Here is a 25,576-nt window from a genome sequence, read left to right on the forward strand (position 1 = left end):
CACTGGTTAAAGAAGCATTGCAGGATCATCTAGAAAAGACAGCAGTAATAATTCAGACACAGCACGGGTTTGTTAAGGTGCAGTCTTGTCTGACCAATTTGACTGGATACTATGATGGGGTCACAAAGGAATTGGATGCAAAAAATAATTTTGATATCATATACTTGAATCTCAGGAAAGCTTTTAATATTGTCGCACATGGAAGACAACTGTACAAATTGGAACAGCAAGCATTAAGGGCAAGATGCTACAATGGATAAAACATTGGTTGAGTGGGAGAAGACAAAGAGTGGTAATCAACGGATACTGCTCTATGCGGACTAATGTTATTTGTGGTGTCCCTCAGGGTTCAGTGTTGGCCCATTGTTTTGTATATTTATCAATGATATTGATGAAGGTATATCAAGCTTCATGTCAAAGTTTGCAGATGATACAAAGGGTGGCAGGATTGTTAATAACAGTAATGACAGTATGCTGATACAATATGATCTGGAAAAGTTCAGTAGATGGGCTGAGAAGAGGCAACTGAAGTTTAACATTGATAAATGCAAAGTACTGCATATGGGTAGCAGTAACCCCAGAGAAATGAACCAACTGGATGGTGTTACAACACTCAGGGTAGTGGAAAATGAAAGAGACTGGGGGTAATTGTGTAGCCAGATATGAAGTTTTCTAAACAGTGTAGACAGGCTGCCAGAGTAAGTCATGGGGTCTTGTAGTAGTAGTGGCATGTGATGCAAGAAAGCAAATGTATGAGCTTATGCAGTATCAGCCAAAAATAAAAAAAATCAAAAAAATCACACCATTCCCTCCAAATGCCTGTCCAGTTCCTCCTTAAATTTATTCAACCTATCAACTTCCACAACGACAGATGGAAGTTTGTTCCAGCAATTAACCACCCGCTGTCTAAAGGCAAATTTCCGCACATCTATTCTACATCTGTCCTTTCTTAATTTGAATTTATGCCCCCTTAGGTTCGTAATCTGAACAAGTGGAAGGATCCCATCAGAATTCAGCTTGCTGAACCCAATCAAGCCTTATACACCTCAATCAGATCACCGCGCAGGTGCCTAGTCTCTAGCTACTGCAATTTGCAGAACTTAAGCCTCTCTTGATAAGAGGATCCCTTCATTCCCCTCACCAATCTTGTTGCCCTTCTCTGTACACGCTCAAGAAAATCTACATCCTTCCTAAAATGAGGCCTCCAGACCTGTACGCAGTACTCAAGGCATGGCCTGACCATTGCCTTATACAGGAGGGATAATCACCTCCTTTTCCCTGCTAGCAAAATTCCTATATATCATTGACAAAACCCCATGACCTGCCCTGGCAGCCTGTCTGCATTGCTCAGAAAACTTCATATCTGCCTGCACAATTACTCCCAGGTCTTTTTCATTTTCTACCACCTTAAGTGTAGTACCACACAGTTGGTACGTTTCTTTGGGGTTACTTCTACCCATATGCAGTACTTTGCATTTGTCAAGGTTAAACTTCAGTTGCCACTTCTTAGCCCATCTGCCCAAATTATCTAGATCCTGTTGCAGTAGCACACTGTCATTACTGTCATTAACAACCCTGCCAACCTTTGTATCATCTGCAAACTTCGACACTAAGCCTAATATACCTTCATCAATATCATTGATAAATATACAAAACAACAGTGGACCCAACACCGAACCCTGTGGGACTCCACTAATAACATTAGTCCAAGAAGAGCAGCACCCATTGATTACCACCCTCTGTCTTCTCGCACTTAACCATCCTTTTATCCATTGTAGCAACTTACCCTTAATACCATTCTGCTCCAATTTGTACAATAGTCTTCCATGCGCAACAGTGTCAAAAGCTTTCCTGAAATCCAAATATATGATATCAAAATTATTTTTTGCATCCAGTTCCTTTGTAACCACATCATAATATCCTATAAAATTTGTTAGACAAGACTTTCCCTTAACAAACACATGCTGTGTCTGAATTATTGCTGCAGTCTTGTCTAGATGATCCTGCAATGCATCTTTAACCAGCGACTCCATTATTTTACCAGGAACAGAAGTTAAACTAACTGGTCTGTAATTACTCGTGTCACCCTTCGATCCCCCTTTGTGAATTGGGGATACATTTGCACATCTCCAGTCCGTGGGAACCTCCCCTGAGTCCAAGGATGCTCTCATCATTATGGCTAAGGGTTTACTTAGTTGCTTTGCCGCCTCCTTTAATATAACTGGATAGATCTCATCCACCCCAGGTGCTTTTCTTACGTTTAACTTCAACAGTTTCTCTTCCACTTTGCTCTCAGTTATTACAAAATCATTAAGTATCCTGCTACAATTTGATAACCTTCTGCCATTTTTAAACCCTAATAATTCCTCACATGTGAATGTAGATGCAAAATACTCGTTCAGTTTGTTTGCTATCTGAGCAGGATCATCAACAGTCGAATCATCAATGTCAAGTGGACCAATCAGATTCATCCCCTTCCTTTTAGAGTTTATATAAGTAAAGAAATCCTTGCTGTTTTTCTTAGCATCTTTTGCCAAGGATTTCTCGTAATCTGCCTTCGCCTGCCGAACCTCCTTTGTGACCTGATTACAGATTCCTGTATGTCAATGATATACAGGAATTTTGCAGGGATAAGGAGGTGTTTATCCCTTTGTATAAGTCTCATTTTAGGAAGGATGTAGAGTTGCTAGAATGAGTACAGAGAAGAGCAACAAGACTGGTGAAGGGAACAAAGGGGTCCTCTTATGAAGAAAGGCTGAAATGCTGCAAATTGCAGCTTCTAGAGACTAAGCACCTGCAAGGCGATCTGATTGAGGTGTATAAGCCCTTGAATCAATTGAGCAGACTCAATGCTGATGGGATTCTTCTTCTTGCTCAGATTACAAACTTGAAGGGCCACAGATTCAAACTGAGGAAAGACAGTTGTAGAATAGATGTGTGGAAGTTTGCCTTTAGCTAGTGGGTAGTTGATTGCTGGAACAAACTTCTATCTGTTGTGGAAGTTGATATCTTAAATAAATTCAAACCAGAATTAGTCAAACATTTTGAATGAATGGATCAGTAAAATGGGTTTTTTTTTTTTGGTTTTTTTTTTTGGCTGATGCGGTATAAGCTTGCTTTTTTGCATCATGTGCCTCTACTAATGCTAATACTAAACAAGTGTTGTGTGTATTAATGCAAATTGTGCACTGTGTTTAAATTAGAAATAAAAATTCTTCAATTTCTTAACTGTGTTCTTATGTGTGCGTACCTCAACTGTACATGAAATATGTTGCGTTCTTGCTGAAATAAGCCTGATAGCTATTGCTACATTTGTGGAGAAGTGGTATTAAAATTGCTGCAGAACCCACTGTCACAACATGTAAGAAAAGTCCATGAACTGTATTTTGGATGTAAGGTCAAGGAACAAGATAAAGTATGGGCCTCCAAAGATTTCCTGTGGCTCATGTTCAAGGACAGTAACAGGCTGGCTTAGAGGCCATCATAAATCAATGCCTTTTGCTGTTCTGGTGATATGACAGGAACCTCAAAACCACATAAATAACCGTTACATTTGTATGACCAATATTTCTGGTTTTTCTGGGAAATCCAAGCATAAATTAAAGTATTCCAACACACCTGCTGCTCTAAGGCCAGTTCCTCATAATGATACAATGACAGTACCAAAGCCACCAGAAACTTATGGACTTAACTCTGATTCAGGATCGGAAAAGGAGTCTCCAGAAGATACAGAATCCAGAATGGGTACAGACCCAGAATTTTCAACCCTTGATACTGCAAAGTTGCATCTAATCACTCAGGCAGAATTGAACAATTTGGTCCTTTCTAAAACCAAGGCTCGATTACTAGGGATCACGGCTTCAGCAGTGGAACCTTTTTGAAAAAGGTGTCGATGTGTCTTTTTATGGGAAGAGGTGATCTAACCTAATGACCTATTACTTCAGAATGGTGCTTTGGTTTACTGTAACAGAGTCCAGGAATCAATGAAAGATTTAGATCTGGAGCATGTCCCTGAACAGTGGAGGCTTTTCATTGATTCATCCAAGGTTGATTTGAAAGCAGTTTTACTCCATAATGGAAATAAGTATCCATCTTATACCATTGGCCCATGCAGTTCACATGAAGGAAACATATGAGAACCTACAGGTTCTTTTACAAAACATATGCTATTGAAAATACAAATGGCATATCTGTGCCAACCTAAAAGTGGCTTTTCTCATTGGGTTGCAATGTGGATACACTAAATACTGCTGCTTTTTTAGCGAGAGGGGTAGCTGAGTGAAAAATTGCCACTACACTGTAAAAAAAGAAATGGCCAGATCATTCAGAAACTACACCAGGCCAGAAAAATGTAGCAAATCCTCCACTGGTGGGTAAGTCAAAAATCTATTTACCTCCACTGCACATCAAGCTGGGTCTGAAAAAAAATATTTGTGAAAGCAATGGACAAATAAAGGAGAAGAATTTTCCTGTTTGAGGCAAAAGTTTCCTTGAATCAGTGATGCAAAGATAAAAGAGGGAATTTTTGTGGGTCCTCAAATCAAAATGGTATTCCAAGATGAGGAATTCACTAAAATATTAAATGCTATAGAAATAAGAGCATGGAAGGAATTCAAAAATGTCTGCCGGAACTTTTTACGCAATGAGAAATCACTAAATTAAAGTGAAATTGTGGATGAGCTAATTTTAGCGTACAGAAAGTTGGGATGCAACATGTCATTAAAGCTTAATTTACTACATTCCCATTTAGACTTTTTTTTCTGAAAACTTAGGAGTGGTCTCCTAAAAAAGATACCAGGGAAAATGGAGTCCAAATGTGTTGGAATCTTGTATGGGAGACACCAATGGGCAATTATAAAAGGCAAAAAACAACAAAATAAGTGTTTTGTTGTTTTAGTATAAGCATTAGTAGAGCCATATGATGCAGGAAAGCAAGCTTATACAGTATCAGATAAAAAAAAAAAAAAAAAACCCACTTCCCATTTCACCCTTCTATTCGCTCCAAAACCTTGTCTCGTTCTTCCTTGAATTTACTTAAGCTATCAACTTCCACAACAATAGATGGAAGTTTGTTGCAGAAATCAGCTGGCTAAAGACAAATTTCCACACATCTATTCTGCAACTGACTTTCCTCAATTTTAATTTATGTCCCCTCAGGTTTGTAATCTGAGCAAGAGGAAGAATCCCATCAGCATTGAGCCTGCTCAAGCTATTCAAGGCCTTATACACCTCAAACAGATCACCTTGCAGGTGCCAAGTCTCCAGACACTGCAATTTGCAGAACTTGGTAAGAGGACCCCTTTGTTCCCCCACCAATCTTGTTGCCCTTCTCTGTACTCATTCTACCAACTCTATATCCTTCCTAAAATGAGGCCTCCAGACCTGTACGCAATACTCAAGGTGTGGCCTGACCACTGCCTTATAGAAAGGGATAATCACATCTTTATCCTTGCTAGCAAAATTCCTGTATATCACTGACAAGACCCCATGATAGGCAGCTACTCTTGCTGCCTGTCTGCACTGCTCAGAAAACTTAATATCTGACCACACAATTACACCATATTTTTTTCATTCTCTACCACCCTGAGTGTAGTAATACATAGTTGGTACATTTCTCTGGGGTTACTGCTACCCATATGCAGTACTTTGCATTTGTCAATGTTAAACTTCAGTTGCCACATTTCAGTCCATCTGCCCAACTTTTCTAGTTCCTGTTGCAGTAGCATACTGTCATTACTATCATTAACAACCCTGCCAACCTTCGTATCATCTGCAAACTTGGACATTAAGCCAGATATGTCTTCATCAATATCATTGATAAATATACAAAACAACAATAGGCCCAACTTTTGTGGATTTATTGGATGATTGTTTTCTACATCAGCATGTTCGGGAGGCAACTAGAGGGAGGAATACTCTTGATTTGATTATCAGCAGTGATTCTTCATGCATTAAGAATCTGCAGATAAATGAACCACTAGGTGGCAGTGATCACAGTGTGCTGAAGTGGGATTTACTCAAAGAGGTAACTACCATTAGGGGTAAAGGGAAGGGTTATTGCTTTCGTAAAGGCGACTACGATGGACTGAGACAGTATTTAAATTCTATACAGTGGGACCAACTGGTGATGTTACCAACAGCAAATGCAAAATGGGAAGCATTCAAAGAACTTATCTTGGAAGCTACTAGGCTTTACATACTAACTAAGAAATATTGTTCAAGGTTTAGGCCTAAATGGATGTCAGATGAACTAATGAGGCATATGGCAGAGAAGAAACATGCATGGGATACATACAAATTAACACATGACACAGAAGCCTATGATAGATACAAGTTGATCTGTAACCAAGTTACCAAGGAGGTTAGGCAGGCGAAGGCAGATTACGAGAAATCTTTGGCAAGGGATGCAAAGAAAAACAGCAAAGAGTTCTTTACTTATGTAAACTCTAGAAGGAAGGGGATGAATCAGATTGGTCCACTTGATATCGATGGGTCAACTGTTGATGATCCTGCTCAGGTAGCTAACAAACTAAATGAATATTTTGCATCGACATTCACACATGAGGAGTTATTTAGCGAGGGGAATGCCAGAGGTGTATTCAACTCTAGCAGTAAGCTAGAGAATCTTGTAATAACTGAGAGTAAAGTGGAGGAGAAATTGTTGAAGATAAACACAAGAAAGGCACCCGGGGTGGATGGGATCTATCCAGTTATATTAAAGGAGGCAGCAGAGGAAGTAAGCAAACCCTTAGCCATAATTATGAGAGCTTCCTTGGACTCAGGGGAGGTACCCACAGACTGGAGATGTGCAAATGTGACCCCAATTCACAAAGGAGGATCAAAGGCTGACACAAGTAATTATAGACCTGTGAGTTTAACTTCTGTTCCAGGAAAATTAATGGAGGCACTAGTTAAAGAAGCACTGCAGGATCATTTAGACAAGACTTCAGTTATAGCACGGACACAGCATGGTTTTGTTAAGGGGAAACTTGCCTGACCAATTTGATTGGATACTATGATGCAGTCACAAAGGAACTGGATGCAGGGAATAACTTTGATATTATATACTTGGATCTTAGAAAGGCTTTTGATACTGTTGCACATGGAAGACTGCTGCACAAATTGGAGCAGTGTGACATTGGAGGCAAATTGCTGCTGTGGATAAAGGGGTGGCTGAGGGGGAGAAGACAAAGAGTGGTAATCAATGGACACTGCTTGTCGTGGACTAATGTTATTAGTGGAGTCCCTCAGGGCTCAGTGTTGGGTCCATTATTGTTTTCTGTATTTATAAATGATATTGATGATGGTATATCAAGTTTAATGTCGAAGTTTGCAGATGATACAAAGGTAGGCAGGGTTGTCAAGGACACTACTGACACTATGCTGCTGCAACAGGATCTGGAAAGGTTGAGCAGATGGGCTGAGAGGTGGCAAATGAAGTTTAACATTGACAAATGTAAAGTACTACACATGGGAAACAGCAACCCCAGAGCAATGTATCAACTCTGTGGTACTACACTGACATTGGTGGAGAATGAAAGGGACCTGGGGGTGGTTGTGCAGGCAGATATGAAGTTCTCTGAGCAGTGCAGATGGGCTGCAAGAGTAGCTCATGGTGTATTGTCAATGATATATAGGAATTTTTCTGGCAGGGATAAGGAGGTTTGGCATTTGGTTTTTTTTTTTTAGGAGCATTAGCAACTAGGGCCATATTGCTCCAGAGATATGCGGTGGTCATTCCCTGACCTTTCCGCATCCTCCGTATTTGGTGGTGACCGGCTCGAACCCCGGTCTAATCAAGAAGCGTGTGCTACCCACTGCTGCTCCTTCCCACCTGGCTACGGAGGCGCCGGGGGGATAAGGAGGTGATTATTCCCTTGTATAAGGCAATGGTCAGGCCACACCTAGAGTACTGTATACAGGTCTGGAGTCCTCATTTCAAGAAGGATGTAGAGCTGCTGGAACGCGTACAGAGAAGGGCAACAAGATTAGTGAATGGAACAAAGGGGTGCTCTTACGAAGAAAGGCTTAAGTTTTGCAAATTACAGTCTGGAGACTAGGCACCAGCGAGGTGATCTGATAGAGGTGTATAAAGTCTTGAATGGTTTGAGCATGCTCAATGCTGATGGGATTCTTCCTCTCGCTCAGAATAATCACCTGAGAGGGCATAAATTCAAATTGAGGAAAGACAGATGTAGGATAGACGTGTGGAAATTTGCCTTTAGCCAGCGGGTGGTTGGTTGGTGGAAGAGACTTCCATCCCTTGTCGTGGAAGTTGATAGCCTAAATAAGTTTAAGGCTCAGCTGGACAGGTATTTCGAACGAACAGAGGGGTGAAGTGGAAGTGGTTTTTTTTTTTTTTTTTTTTTTTGGCTGATGCTGCATAAGCTTGCTTTCTTGCATCAAATGCCTTTACTAATGCTAATGCTAATCGAACCCTTGGGGACTCCACTACTAACATTAGTCTATGTAGAGCAGTGTCCATTGATTATCACTCACTTTCTTCTCCCACTCAACCACCCCTTTATCCATAGCAGCGACTTGCCCTTAATACCACACTGATCCAATTTGTACAGTAGTCTCCCATGTGCAACAGTATCAGAAGCTTTCCTGAAATACAAGTATATGATAAAAAAATTTTTTTGCATCCAGTTCCTTTGATACCACATCATAGTATCCAAGCAAATCGGTCACACAAGACTTCCCATTAACAAACTCATGCTGTGTCTGAAGTAGTACTGCAGTCTTGTCTATACGAACTTGTAATGCTGCTTTAACAAGCGACTCGATATTTTTCCCCGGAACACCTCAAACTAACAGGCCTGAAATTATTTGTGTCACTCTTAGATCCCCCTCTGTGTACTGGAGATACATTTGCACATCTCCAGTCCGTTGGAACTTCAAGGAACCCCAAGTCCAAGGATGCTCTCATAATTATGGCTAAGGGTTTGCTTACTTCCTTTGCCACCACCTTTAATATCACTCAATAGATTCCATCTACCTCAGGTGCCTTTCTTATATTTAACTTCAACAATTTCTCCTCCACTTTGCTCTCAGCTATTACAAAATCGTTTAGCTCCCTGTTAAGAGTTAACAAGCTTCTGTCATCCACATCCCTACAGAATTGCTCATGTGTGAATGTAGATGCAAGATACTCGTTCAGTTTGTTAGCTATCTGAGGAGGATCATCAACAGTCGAACCATTGATATCAAGTGGACCAACCAGATTCATCCCCTTCCTTCTAGAGTTTATATTAGTAAAGAAATCTTTGCTGTTATCTTTGCCAAAGATTTCTTGTATTATGCCTTGGCCTGCCTAACCTCCTTTGTGACTTGATTACAGACTAGCTTATATCTGTCATAGGCTTTTGTGTCGCATGATAATTTATATGCATCCCATGCATTTTTCTTCTTTGTCACGAGTCTCATTAGTTCATTTGATAACCACTTAGGCCTAAACCCTGAACAATATTTCTTAATAGGTATGAAACTTTTAGTAGCTTCCACAATTAATCCCTTGAATGCTTCCCACTTAGAATTTGCTGTTGGTAACATCATCAGTTGGTCACACCATAAACATGTTTGCCGCATAACATTTTTGCTGTAAGGCAATTTTGTCATAAAAGATAAACTGGTTGATAGTTTGATTTCATTTCTCCATTGACAAATCAACTGCCTTTGGCAGACTTAATTTATTTAAGCAAGCTAACAGTTTAGCCTTTTCATTTCTCCATTGACAAAGTTCTCACAGTACACCCATTTTTATATTATTAAAATATTATTATGAATAATATTAAGTATATTATTATTAAAATAAAAATAAAATAAAAGATAAAATAACTGGTTGACAGTTTGGTTTCATTTCTCCATTGTCGAAGTTCTTGCAGTACACCCATTTTTATATTATACAAATCTTAGCCCTCATCTCATAGTCTATACAGTGACGAGTAGACGTGGTGGTCTTAAAATAGTGGATGATAACAACTATGTATATCGACTTGATAGAAAACACAATGATAAAACTTACTGGAAGTGTGAAATAAAAGAGTGTAAAGCCAGATTGCATACTATACCAGAAAATGATAGCATATCAGCTTGCAAATTCTTCAGTCAGCACAGTCATCCCTCCCACCCGTCAAAACCAAAAGTTTACAAAGCTATGGCAAATATAAAAGAGGCAGCTACTCTTTTATATTAATTATCGATTCTTTAGTTAATTTAGATACAACAGCTTGTTCTCTAATGCCATTTTTACCAAAATTTTTCACGCAATATTAGAAGTTGGAGGCAAAAGAAGAATCAACCTCCTCCTAGCCCCAAAAAAAGAAATGGTTACGTGATTCCTGATGAGTATAAGTTTCTTGAAAATGGTGAAAATTTTTTGTTATTTGATAGTGGAGAACATGATGTAGACAGAATTTTGGTATTTGGCACACAATATGGCTTATTTGATTTGGTGAAATATAAGGACTGGGCATGTGATGGAACATTTAAATGTAGTCCAGATATTTACTACCAGTTATATACGTTACATATAATGATAAGAAATAGCAGCATCCCTCGTCAGTTCGTTTTACTTCCAGGGAAATCTGAAGAGACTTACAGCAGATTTTTTTATATCGTAAAGAACTTACGTCCGACATTAGATCCTGAATCCTTAATGATCGACTTTGAGAAAGGAAGTATCATCACTTTCTCTAACATATACCCAAATACAACTACATCCTTTGTTTCATATAGCAAAAAACATTTACTGCAAAATCATTGATATCGGACAAAAGTTGTGCTATCAAACAGATGCTGAATTTAACATGAAAATTAAATGCATTACAGTGTTAGCATTTCTTTCAGTTAGTGATGTTATTGATTGCTTTATAGAGCTGACAGATGACAATGATTTGCCAAGAGTTGGTTTCTTATTTTGAAACACACTACATTGGAGGAGAAAGAGGCCGAGGACCTCGAAGGTGCAGAGTTGAACCCAAATTTCCCATAGAACTTTGGAATGTCTATCAATGGACACGTGACAATATAGCAAGAACGAACAACAGTGTAGAAGGCTTTCACAATGCAATACAAGCGATACAAAGCTCAGTTACAAATATACATCCTAGTATTTGGAAACTGATAACCTCTCTTATCGACTTCATCAACTTCGATAAGAGAGGACTTCATCCTCACTAACAGAAGATATATCGTGAATGATGTTACTGGCCTGAATAAGGTAAATGTTGGAAGTGATCACAGAATGGTAAGATGCACACTTGATATAGATATAGGAAAAGAAAGGAAAAAAACTGACTTTAGTAAATTATCCGAAGGTCTTTGAGATAACAGAAGAGGAGAAAAAGCAGTATACACTGGAACTAAAGAACAAGCTTCTGCTTGTTCTTAAGCAGATGTTCGGGCTTCTGCAGACTGCTCTGGACCAAGATATCAACAATTACAACTTTCTGAAAGTGATAAAGGCCAAGAAACCTATAGGGAAAAAGAAATCCAAAGAAGAAAAAATTAGTCAAGAAACACTTGTTATGATGAACCAAAGGCGACAAATGAAGAGCAAGATAAACAACTGACAAGGAGAAACTTGAGTATACAGGCAGTTCTCGCTTTACAAGTTCTCGGGTTTACGAGTTTTTTCGTCAAGTATCAACAAAATCGAAAATATTAACATTAATTGCAAAAAATGAATGTTAAACATTCATAAATACTGCATTCCAAACCACGTGCATAGCTATACAGTACAGTGTACCCTTTATGATATTAATCAGTTCCAGAGACACCATCTTATCATTAAAATATCGTAATGTGAATCCAATAACACATTGTTTTCTGGTAATTCGTTTCAAGATCTTGGGAAGTTGAAATTTTCCTTGTATAACTAAACTATTTATCTCTCTAAAATGTCATTTTTGAGGTCACGAGCGTGGTTTGTAAATTGTATTAGTTACCAATTCAAATCATTAAACACACTACACTTTCATCATTATCATATGTTCTGTTATAAGAACCAATTTTGAACGGCTTTGTGATATTTTTCCAAAGCACATTTCTGGAGGTCATGGCCATAAAACAATAAAAACAATTTGCACTTTCTGGTTTATTGGGCTTTTCTGTTATTGCAAGCAATTATAAATGGGTAGTAAACTCGATGTTATTGCATTTGCTAAAATAGAAAATACCAATAGCTGGAATTGTGTGGGTTTTTACGTTATTATGGTGAAATGTGTTTCCCCTTTACTGAAATCTTCAATCATATAACAACATAAATAAAATTTCAGAATCTTCTCTTTATTCCTTTTTAAGCTTTGTGAACTTGTTACTCCACACAAATCGTGTTGGTTGCAATTTGTGTGTTCCGTTAAAAAATGCTTTTGTAAGCTATTGAAATTTATAAAGAAAAGAGAAGATTATCACAGAAACAACCGCCTCTTGAAGCATTTCTGAAGAAGATGACTCCTTGTGCAACAAACCAACGAGTGTCGAGCCATAATGAGTGATCAACGAGTGTGCATTTAGTCAATGATGATGATGAATAAACATTCTTTAATATTTATAAGTCGTAAATAATTTCTCTATTATTATAATTTGCTTGATTTTACAGGCTACATTTTCATTTCTTTCGATAAATCAATCATTGTTTAAATATAAACTAATTTCATTGTTGAGAGCATAACCCCTATTTTTAACCTTATGTCTATGGGAAATGAATTCCTGCTTTACGAGCACGCGCTAGGAACAAATTAACTCGTAAAGTCGAGAACTACCTGTACTGAGTTATGCAAAGCCATTAGAAAGAGACTCAGAGGATATAAGAAGATTTAACACAAGAAAAGTAGAACAAGCATTAAGGGAAAACAAAGGACTTAAATCAGCAACCATGAGAAGTAATACAGAAAGATAAATGATACTGAAACTGAAGAATAGCGATGGTGTGCTTATAAATAGCAGAGAAGGCATAATTCAAATAGCAGAAGACTACTATAGAGAATTATATAAGGAGTGAGGGAAAGATGCCAGCAGTGGGGAAGATGGATCGCGAATTAGCAACACATACGACATACCCGATATTCTTCCTGATGAGGTAGAACGTGCGTTGAAGAAAATGAAGAATCAAAAAGCCCAGGGGGGGGGGATGAAGTTACTGTACAGTTGTTAAAATTGGGAAGAAGAGACAACACAAAAACTGGCAAGACTCTTCACAAAATGTATTAGGAAAGGTGTGATGCCTAAGGAGTGGAATAATGCAATCATAGTTTTGCTGCATAAGAAAGGAAATAAATCAGAAATTGGAAATTATAGACCAATTAACTTGTTATCCCACATCTACAAGTTGTTCACAAGGGTCATTACTAACAGATTAGAAAGAATACTTGATGAGAATCAACCGAAAGAGCAAGCTGGCTTTAGGACAGGATTCTCAACTATGGATCACCTTCATGTAATATCACAGCCAATGGAGAAAGCAAATGAATATAAAACACCATTATGTCTGGCATTTGACTCCGTACAGCATAAGGCAATGTTTAGAGCACTGGAAAGAAAAGGCATAGATACCCCATATATTATGATTTTGAAGAAAATATATGAGAATGCTACCTCCTTTATCAGACTAGACAAAGACAGTAGCAAATTTAAAATTGAGAAAGGAGTTCGACAAGGAGACACAATATCTCCAAAGTTGTTTACTTCTGCCCTTGAAGAAGCTTTCAGAAGATTAGACTGGTCGCAGAAAGGAGTCAATATGAATTGAGAGTACCTAAACAGTTTACGATTTGCAGATGACACTGTGGTCATAAGCCACAATCCCAAAGAATTAGAGGAAAATCTTAATCAGTTATGCACAGTTAGTAAGGATTTTGAACTAAAGATGAATATGGCTAAAACAAAAGTAATGATTAACAAGTATGCCACAGAAAGGGACATAATGATTGAAGGAGCAGAAATTGAAAAGGTGGAGTAATATACTTATCTGGGACAAGTTATTAGCTGTAATAATGATGATTGGCTGGAAGTCAAGAGAAGAATAAATTTTGGACGGATAGCATTCAGGATTATGATTTTATGTGACTAAGTATGTGACTCAGGAGCAATAACCCAGTTTGTCTGAAATGTAAAATAATGAATCAATATATACTCCCCACTATGACTTATGGAAGTGAAATTTAGAACTCACCAAAAGAATGGAACGAATTATATTGGGAATCAGACTGTTAGATAAGAAGAGAAACACGTGGATTAGGCAACAAACTGAAGTAAAGGACATTCTTATCAAAACTAAAATGGTCTTGGGCAGGACAGCTTGAAGACATGACAGATGGACTAAGAAAACAACAGAATGGTTCCCAAGAGGAGCTAGAAGAAAACCTGGAAGACAACGGCGGAGACGGATAGATGAAATTCATGAGTTTGTGGGTAGTAAATGGGTGGCTATTTACTACCCACAAAAGAGACGGAACTGGAAAGTTGCTAGAGAGGCCTTCATCCTGCAGTGGATTGAAAATGGCTGATAATGATGATGACCTCTCTTAATGAAGGAAGACATTTTAGTGAAAAAAGTGTGATGCCAAACAAGATGAATCAACAAGCAAAAAAATGTATAGTACTATGAATGAAAGACTTCAAAAACATGTGCTTAGGTATGATCCACAAAATAAAATCCATTATTTGCACAGTATTGCCAGGAATCTACATACATTTTAAATGTATTCAAATATTTTGTATTTTCATTTTTCGCCAATAAAGTCTTTTTAATTTTGTTATTAATTTTTCATGTTTTTTTGTTGTTCTTTTTAATATCGCTCTTTTATTTTTCATTATTTTATCATTTACAGCAAAATTGCTTCACAGCGAAAACATTTGCGGCAAAGAAGTTTATGGCGAAAATACCTAGAACCATCTGAGACCACTGTAGTTACCTTTACTAAAGAAAAAACCCTTCCAAAAATCCCTGATGGTAGTGGCATCTTTAAGTACAGTATACTATGATCACTGCCACTTAGTGGTTTCTTTATCTGCAAATTCTTAATGCGCGAATAATCACTTGATAATCACATTAAGGGCATTACTCCCTCTGGTTGCCTCCCACGCCAGCTGCTGTAGAAAACAGTCATCCAGTAAATCCACAAAAGTCTTGCTAGTGTGCATGTGACCAACCCACAAGTTCCAGTCAATATCCGGGAAGTTAAAATTATAAGACATTCTGATTTACTGGGTTACTCTATTTCTCTGTACAGTCATTGGTTGTACTCAGTCATAAAGCCTATAACCCACTCCTGCTCTCATTTTTGCTTTTCCAGTGCTTATGTCACACCAAACATCGTACTGTCCATCTATATCAACTGGATGCACTTCCTTAAACTTTGTGTTTGTTAACTAACAGCATAACCCCTCCTCCCTTCCTATCCATCTTTTCTGTACACATTGTACTCCCCAATTTCCAATTCTGCACTGTCATCATCTGTGTGATACCACGTCTTTGATATTCCAACAATATCTGCCTTTGATGTCTTGACTAGCACTTCAAATTCATCAAATTTATTTACTATACTCCTAGCATTGGTGTACATGCAAGTATGCATGCACCTATTCTTACTCTTAGTTACCCTAATACAGCCATGTATTTACTTGTTTTAGGATGACTGTCCCCATTCCTGAAATCCCAACACCTTGCTTTCCAGGGTGCTGCTCATTCTAATTGAAGTAGTGCAAGAATCACTTCCATCTCTTCTTGTGGCTACTGTTACTCTTTTGGTCTGTCAATTCCCCCAGCCTAGCAGTTTTCCGACATACCTAACACTGCCTTGATAGCATCAGCAAATATTCTTGCACCCTTTCTATTTAAGATTATCTCATTCCTGTAGAAGCAGCCTCTCCTGTTAACAAGCACTGACCACACTGAAAAAATTCTAAACCATGAGGCCTTGCACAATCTCTCCAGGGTCAAATTGATTGACTAGGCTCTCACATCATATACTCCCTCGTATCATGTCTGGGCAGAATTGCAGACATTTTCAAATTTAATCTTAACTCAACTTTTTTTTTCAACACTGACCTATACTTGTTAAGTAAATCTGCAGATCAACTACTCTTAATGTTATTAGTGCCAAGGGGTACAACAATTTGATTTTTGTAAATAGAATAAGGTTAATAGACCCATTATTCAATATTTAGTACTGTATGTAACATTTTATTAAAATATATGAAATTTTTTTTAACTAGAACTTAGTTTTTGACTTTAATCCCCTCTCCCTTAAAATTGGTGGGTGTTAGAGCAATATGGTTGCCATATATTTCTATTCAGCAATGTCAAACCTATAAGAATCACCCTGAATTTTAACAGGGAGCAAGAAAAGTGTTCTTTTTTGCCAACCAGCATAATAATCTTGAATTAGCAGCATTTTCAAAACAAAAAGCAAAGGATGCTTATAGTGTACTTGAAAGCAATCTTGGAGCAAATGACTTGGATGCTTAGATTGAGATGGATGCAGAAGCCTCCAGATGTGCATTACCCGAGTGAGGAAGAAATCACAGCCTCTGTGAGCAGCGAAGATAATTGACAAACAGAAGGCCCGTGACATAGGGAGTGGCTAAGAAGATAATGTGAATGATTTGTGTAATGAAAAAAAAAAAAAAAAGCATCATAAATTAACACTTCTTGAAAAGCAATGTTAAAAAAACAAAATGCTTGAAAACATTAATAAGGTGATGGCGGGGTTAGAATGTTAGAGTGACAGTGAATATCTTCATTTATTGTAACTAACCACTATTAAGAATTATATACAAAAAAATGCTATCATCAGCAAACTAAATTATATGGCTATTTCAGAACAGATGTGTATAATGTAAGTTCACAACAGCATTTTTATATTAGTAGAATGTAAAGGAAATAATATAACCTTTAATACTTTATGTAATCTGATATATATACTTATAAAATATTAGTAAATAAAGTATTTATTTACTAATACTGCAGTCACAGTATTAGTAAATATATTTTCAATACACTTTACTAAGTAAAGTGTATTCATGTTTAAAAAAAACTTGGGAAAAAAAAGTAAAACTTTTTCGGTTATAATGCACTTTACTTATAATGCGGGTATTAAAGCCATTACCTGACACCTGCATTATATTGAGATTGCACTGTATTGTAATATTTTATACTTCTAGATTCCCACATTGCGTGTTGTTGTCTTATATTTAAGAGTTGGATACTTATCTTATACTGACTGTCATTTTACTACATAACTGGTTTATTGTGGTAGTAGTCTGAACAATATAAGATAAGTGACACATATTGGCTTGAAAACATTTTTCACTTATATTGCATTATTTATATCAATCATGCAATGTTTCATAGTATTATGATGGTATCAGGGATCAGTGAATTCTATGCAAGAATTCACTGAGTCATTTACTGAGTATGTGAACAAAGAAAGATTAAAAATACAAACTTTTAATATGCCATGCAGTAAATGGATAATTTAATGGCCATGATTTGGTGAATTCTTTGTTGATTTCTGGTCTCTATGGGATACACTGAATTATTGTGCACTGAAATGTAGTACAATAAATCGTCATGCACCAAACTGATATTCTCCCAATAGATAACTTTATTCTCCCAATACATAACTTTATCCCCCAAAGAATTTTTGACAAGTAGAACATTTTAAATTGTTTCAGTCATTGCAAGCTGTTTACTGCAGACTGATATTGTCTCCTTACAATGTACCATTTTCACTGTAAAACTATTCATTTCTGTGACAACAGATGGAAGTTCATTTCAACAATCAAACACTGGCTGAAGGCAAACTTCTGCACACATATACTGCAACCATGTTTGCTCAAAATGAATTTATGCCCTCTCGTGTGTGTGTGCGTGTGTGTGTGTGTAGTCTGACATACTGGTCTTTGCTCAATCCACCGGAAGCCTTAAATACCTCAATCAGATTACCTTGCAGGTGCCTAAGTCTCCAGATGCTGCAATTTGCAGAACTGAAGTCTTTCTTGGTAAGACCACTATTCTGTTCCCTTCACTAATCTTGTGAAGAAGACCCATTCAAGTAGATCTACATCGTTCCTAAAATGAGATCTCTAGACCTGTATGCAATACTCAATATGTGGCCCAATCCCTGCTAGGAAAGTTCCTGTATATCACTGATAAATTCCATGAACTGTCTAGTAGCTTGCCTGCACTGTTCACAGAACTTCATATCTGACTGCACAATTAACCCCATGTCTTTTTCGTTTTCTATTACCCAGAGTGTACCACACAGTTGGTATGCTAATCTGGGATTACATCCACCCATATGTAGTACCTTGCATCTGTAAATGTTAAACTTCCACTGCCATTTCTCAGCCTATCTGCCTAATTTTTCAAGGTCTTGTTGCAGAAGCTTAGCCTGATTACTGTCATTAACCACCCTGCCAACCATTATATTATCTGCAAACTTAGACATCAAGGATGATACACCTTTATCAAAATCATTAATAAATACAGAATACAACAATTGGCCCAGCACTGAACCCTGGGGGACCCTACTAATAACATTTGTGTCTATTAATAACCAATCTGTCTTCTTTCACTCAACCATCCCTTTATACAGAGAGTAACTTGCCTTTAATGCCACCTCTAATTTGTTCGGAAGTCTTATGTGCAAAAGTATCAAAAACTTTCCTTAAATTCAAGTAAATTGTATCAAAATTATTTTTTGCATTCAGTTCCTTTGTTACTGCATCACTGTATCCAATCAGACAAGATTGCTCTTTAACAAATAAATGTTGTGACTGCAGTATAATTTCATTCCTGTCTAGATGGTCCTGCATTACTTCTTTAACAAGTGACTCCATTATTTTCCCTGGAACAGAAGTTAAGCAAACAGGTCTGTAATTACTCATGTCACCTTCTGATCCCCTTTGTGAATTGGGATATTCACACATCTCCTGAATCCAAAGATGCGCTCAAAATTATGACTACGGGTTTTCTTGCCTCCTTTTGCTGCTTCTCCAAACATAATTGGGGATATTCCACCCACCCCAGGTGGCTTTTTTATGCTAAGCTTCAACAATTTCTCTTCCACTTTCCTCTCAGTTATCACAAAATCATTTAGCTCCCTTTTAGAGTTTGACAAACTTTTGGCTTCCTCCTCCCAAAAGAACTCATGCAAGAATGTAGATGTAAAATACTTATTCAGTTTGTCAGAAATCTGAGCAGGATCATCAACAGTTAAATCAATGACATCAAGTGGACCAATGTGATTCAACCCCTTCCTTCTATTGTTAATAGAAGTAAAGAAGTCTTCTGTTTTTCTTTACATTCTTTGTCAGAAACATCTTGTAATTTTCCTAACCTCCTTTGTGATTTGATTACACAGTAGTTTATATCTACCATAGGCTTCTGTATCAAGTAGCCTGATAATTTATATGAATCTCATACATTTTTCTTCTATGCCACAAGCCTCATCATCAGTTCATCTGACATTCATTTAGGTATAAACCTTGAACTTTATTTCTTAGTTGATGCGAAAAGCCGAGTGGCTTCTGTGATTACTTCCCTATATGCTTACCTTTCAGAATTTGCTGTTGTTAACATCATCAGTTGTTCCCACTGTACAGAATTTAAAAACTGTCTGAGAATACTGTAGTCACCCTTACAAAAGCAAAGCAACTGCCCTTCTCTTTACCCATGACAGCAGTTGTCTCTAAGTAAATCCTACATCACCATACTGTAAGCAATATACTGCAGGTAAAACACCCAGTAGTGTTTTACCTGCAGATTCTTAATGCATGAAGAATTTCTGCTGATAATCAGATTGAGAATATTGCTTCCTTTTGTTGCCTCTCTAACATGCTGTAGGAAACAGTCATCCAATAAATTCTCATCCACATGCTAGCAAAAGTCTTGCTAGTATGCGAGTTGACCAACCCACAAGTTCCAGTTAAAATCCCCCATTATAAGACATTCTGATTTACTGCCCACACTATTTCTCTGTACAGTCATTTGTTATACTCATCACAGTCATTAGGCCTGTAACATATTTCTACTCTCATTTTTGTTTTTCTATTACTTATGTCACACCAAACTGACTCAATATTGCACTGGTCATCCATGTTGATCCAATGCATTACCTTAGATTTAATGTGTTTCTCAACTAAGAAAAACACATTAAATCTAAGGCAGTAGCATCTCTCCCCCTGTCCTCTATGTCCTTTCTGTATACATGGTGCTCCCCATGTTCAAATTCTGCATCCCTTATGCCTGAGCGACACCATATCTCTAATACTGCTACAATGTCTGCATTTGATGACTTAATCAGTACTTTGAATTCATCAAATTTATTTATTATGCTTTGAGCATTAGTGTACATGCAGGTATATATACACCGGTTCTTATTCTTGGTTACCCTAACACAGCCCATGTATTTACTTGTTCTCGTGATTACATACAGCAGGATTTGAAATCCTGATACCTTGCTTTCAAGACAATAAAACTTCACACAGAAGAGCAGTGTCATTTTGTTTCATACCACTATATGGTTTGTTTCTCAGGAAAAAACAGGAGACTACTTTTCACAGCACACCCTCATATTTCTTTCGTAGTCAATTTACTACTGGATATTTCTTCATTTTTCATTTAAACTTCTCTTTATTTAAAATCAAGAGCCAGCCATTAAGTGTTTTTATGTGGCATCTTTATATCACTATAAATCTGTCTTGTGCCTGTTTCTTTTTCTTCCAGGATAATCTTTGGATTTATTTTAGCACATAAAAATGGTCCAAAGCCATAATTAGTTATGGGTTAATTTAAGGAACATAACGATTCTGATTGCTTCTCATGCCTGTGACCCTCTTAAGGTAATTTCATTGTCCTTTAAACTTCTATCATTTCTGGATCTCTACTGTCTAATTTTATATTTTTGGGGGAAAAAATTTGAAAAATCTTCAAATTTACTAAGTAAAATTAGAGGATGGCCCAGAATAAAGCAGCACAAAATAGTTTTATTTAGCTTAATATGATTACAATACATTTTATATTTTATTATAGAATGTATTCAAAGTGAGAGTCTCCAAGTTGCTGTCTTTTTTCAGTCTGAAAATAATCTTTCGAATGGTCTGTTGGTATGCTATGAGAAACACCTACAAACTCTCTTTAACAATTCCTCCCATCCCCAAAACAGGTTTCTGGTGGTAGTACTAGGTTAGAAGAGGGAGCTAGATACAAGTATAGACAGTTTTCCATGAAATGAGATTGTTCCAAAAGTGTTCTGACCATAAGTCCAAATTCAACTTTGTCATATGGAACACCATGCAATCCTATTAAAATCAATGTTTTCTGAAATTTAGATTCTTGGAGAGACCAGAGCTGAAATTGTAGAAATGTGTTGTTTGCTTATTAAAACAGGGGTCCCCAAACTATGGCCTGTGGATATTTCAATTAGACCGTAAAAATTAACGTTTATATTAGATCACAATAAAATTTACGAAAAACAGATTTTACAGATTATTTTAACATTCATTGGTTGATTAATAGTGTTGATGCCTCTGTGTCGTCAGCTTAGTCTTGTTAGATATTAATTCTATCATTTCTACTCAAAGCTATTCTTTGAAGCATTGTTAAAATAATCCTTTAATCTTGACCTGATGTCATTAAATACAATAGGCATTAGAGACAGTAATTAGGGATTTCCTAATCCCTTGCCAGCCTGCACAACAACCCTGATGTCCAGAGTATGGGAGCAAGGGTCACCCTAGGCTTCCACTATATAAGAATCCCGGATCCAGGATGAAACCTGGCACCAGCAGCATGGTCTGATGATTGGTATCGGTAAGATCCTGAACCAGCCTGCACAAGAACACTGACCTGACGTTCAAAGTATGGGAGCAAAGGTCACACCTGGCTTCTATTATACAAGAACCTTGGATCCAGGATAAAAACATGACACTATTCTATTGGTTAATGGAGTTAATCCCTCTGCTATAAATTAACTGCTGACAGCCTGTATGCACAAAAAATTTCAGGTAGCATTGGCAAGAGGGGGCTGTCAGCAGGTATGAATTTAATCTCTTTGAATCTTAGAATCGTAATTCACAAATTGTAATATTAGTAATTGCAATTGTATTATTGGTAATTGCAACTGTAATATCCTAAAATATTCAAATTTGTAGACCTTTCTATTTTCCCCACAGTGTTATTAACACTATTATTAATTATAATTATATTATAATTAATAATAGTTTTATATTATAATAATATAGTTTATTAGGCAAACAGACTAATAAACTATATTATTAATTTCACGTGATATAAGAGTGATATGAATATAATAATAACCTTTATGTTAAAATATTTCATAAAATTTTAAGACACATCAGTGCTTACTTCAATATTCAAGAGTATTTATTTTTTTTTATTCCAGTGACCCCAAAAAATCATGTCGAAGTTGATGCCAAAAAAAAAAAAAAGTTGACGCCGAGTGTTGCATTTTTAATGAATGGTGGTCAATTAATTACTTTTTTGCACTGCTCAATGATACTTGCACATGTCTTATTTACAATGAAGCTTTGTCAGTGTTCAAGGAATATAATGTGAAATGTCACTACACCACAAAACATGCCTCAAATTACAATAAATTTCAAGGAGCTTTGAGGCAAAAAAACTCCAAGAACTAAGCCAAACTTTTCAAAGTCAACAACAAAAGATTAGAACTTTTGCTTATCAAAATTTATCTGCAGTTAGAGCTAGTTTTCAAATCTCCCAAATCATTGCCTAAGAAGTATGTTCTGAGAGAGTAAATAATTTTGCACCTGTAAGTTTATCTTCATCAACTGTAACAAGAATTGCAGAGTTAGGAGCCGATGTTCAAAATCAACTTGTAGAAAAAGTTCGTGAATTCACACATTTTTCAATAGCAACTGATGAGAGTGAAGATACAAGCCATACAGTTCAATTACTAATTTATATATGAGGTTTAAATCAAAATTTTGCAGTAACTGAAGAGCTAGTTTAAAAAGCTTGAAAGATACAACAACAGGTGAAAATATATTTTTGAGTGTGTCAGAAACAACTGACGGCCTCAAATTGAATTGGGATTTTGCTATCAGTAGTTATGATGGATGGGGATAAAAATATGGTCGGTACTAAAATTGGGCTCATGGGTCAGCTTCATAAATATCTTGAGAGTAAAAATATTAAAAAACCAATGCAATTTCATTGTATAATTCACCAGCAGTCTTTGTGTGGAAAATTTTTGGGCGTAGATTCAGTCAAGTGAACTATAATATCAACAGTAAATTTTATTCACAAGACTGGTCTCAATCGTTGGCAATTCACAAATTTTCTTGAAACTATTGAGGCTGAATATAGTGATTTGTTGTACCACACTGAAGTATGATGGTTGAGTCGTGGTAATATGTTGAAACAATTTTTTGAATTTAGGATCGAAATAGATCTGTTTATGAACAAAAAAATTAAACCTGTTCCGGAACTATCAGATCTAAAATGGTTGTGGAATCTTGCCTTTTTAACAGATATATGTGAACATCTGAATCTTCTTAATATTAAACTACAAGGCTGAGGCAAACTTGTCAATGAACTGTATTATAATATCAAAGCATTTGAAACAAAACTGGAGTTATTTAAAAGTCAACTACCTCAGAATAATTTTTCACATTTACCATGTTGCAATAATTTATCTAAAAATATGCCTAGTTGTAATTTTTCTAGTGAAAATTTTGAGGATAGATTTTCTGATTTTAAAAATAATTCAAAAGTGTTCGAACCTTTTCAAAATCCATTTGACGTACCTGTCAATGATGTTGATGAGAATTTACAATTAGAGTTGGTAGATCTTCAATCTAATGAGGCAGTGAAGACAATATTTAAAAATGAAAATCTAATTCAATTTTATTCAACATTATCTGAGTCAGATTATCCAAAAATTAAAAATTTTGCAAGAAAGGTTACATCAATTTTCGGAAGTACACATATATGTGAGCAGACTTTTTCAAAAATGAAATATGTAAAATCAAAAATTCGATCACATCTAACTGACCCGCATTTACATGACTTTTTAAGAATTGGAACTAGTACTTTAAAACCCGATATTACAAAACTTAGCCGCAATCTACAACCACATTCATCGCATTAATTATAATTTTGTTGTATTACTAACTGTATTTTTGTGATTAGTACAATAAATAAGTAATAATTAAATTTCAATATAAACAAACTGGTATATTTTATATTACATGTCCATCAATTTATTTTTGAATCTGTAGATACAGGTAGGTATAATTTTTTTCCCCTGCATAGCATTAAAGTTATGCAGAGAATGTAGTTTTCAGTAATTAGGAATTTTCTTTGGCCTGCTACAATTATTCCAAAAATTCATATGTGCCCCATTTCTCTAAAAGCTTGGGGACCCCTGTATTAAAGTATCCTGACAGCTGCATGTGACATTCAATAGAAAACTAAAATGTTTTGAAGAGAACTCTCTTACTGAATTTCATGAAATTTGAAGACTAATATCTATATTGTAATCTTTGATGGAGATGCTGAGACTGTTTCTAAAACTTGTTTTCATATGGTAACCATAACTGCTTTTAATTCCTGGTCCACCAATATGCCCATTTCCATATCGGCAAATGGAACAAAATGCTCTACTTTTTATAGCTATTCACTGCATTTTTATGCACCTAACCAGAGTCAGGTGATCTTGCTTAAAAAATTGCCTGACTTGGTTTAAGAACATGCATACTGAGATACATGCTACACTTTTTTTTTTGGCTACTTTATTTTGGGCCATGTTGTATGAAAAGATCAAGTAATCAAAATATCATAATTTGAACTGTGATAATAAAAAAAGTATCATATTAAAGTATCATGTATTCTCATATTAAAGTAAACAGTTTTTACCTTATTCCATGGCACATTAAAATTAAAACCAACTCCACTGTTTTCACCTACAGCTTCAAGACTGGCATCGGGTGAGCAAGGAAAAAACAGTCCATAGTCATAACGATGAAGTGATAAATATAATACTCTGAAAAATGTTCATGTAGTTATTAAATAGCTTACACACTGTGCAAGCTATTTAATATTATTATAGATTTACTAATAAATAAATTTTAATAGGTTATTTTCAAATTTTTAATGTTAGCACTTGTAATAGTTCTTAAATATAAGTGATATGAAAAACAGCCCCTAAAGTTTTAATGTAAAAAAAAATAAACTAATTTATTAGAGTACATACTAAAGTAAAGAACAATTGGAATGTTTTAAGCAGTGTGTGATTCTCACTGCTAAAACAGTAAGAAAAAAGGAAAGCATAGAGAACAAAAGTAGGGTTTATCATAAGAGGTGGTGCCTCCGTAGCCAGGTGGGCAGGAGCAGCAGTGCGCAGCACACGCTTCTTGATTAGACCAGGGTTCAAGCCCGTGACCACCAAATACCGAGGATGCGGAAAGGTCAGGGAATGACCACCGCATATCCCCCGTGTAATATGGCCTTAGTTGCCAATGCTCCTGAAAAAAAAAAACCAAAACCAAAACCAAACTAAGATCATACGAGCTAAATTGT

At 36.4% G+C, this 25,576-nt stretch overlaps 1 protein-coding gene across 5 annotated transcripts in view; it reads right to left on the minus strand.

The window, feature by feature from the left end:
• Window positions 1-25,576, minus strand: part of LOC150084061 (protein deacetylase HDAC6-like) — a 463,437-nt gene that overhangs the window by 95,396 nt on the left and 342,465 nt on the right. For 4 of the 5 annotated variants that reach the window (XM_090375877.1, XM_090375876.1, XM_090375878.1 and 1 more), the window contains one exon: window positions 24,914-25,040. In XM_090375877.1, coding sequence (XP_090232003.1) covers window positions 24,914-25,040 — 127 coding nt within the window. The remainder of the gene's footprint in view (window positions 1-24,913; window positions 25,041-25,576) is intronic. The other variant, XM_090375879.1, reaches the window with a different exon arrangement.

This window comes from Mastigoproctus giganteus, chromosome 6 (assembly GCF_048544385.1).
Source record: "Mastigoproctus giganteus isolate SK-2022 chromosome 6, ASM4854438v1, whole genome shotgun sequence".
NCBI classification, from domain to species: domain Eukaryota; kingdom Metazoa; phylum Arthropoda; class Arachnida; order Uropygi; family Thelyphonidae; genus Mastigoproctus; species Mastigoproctus giganteus.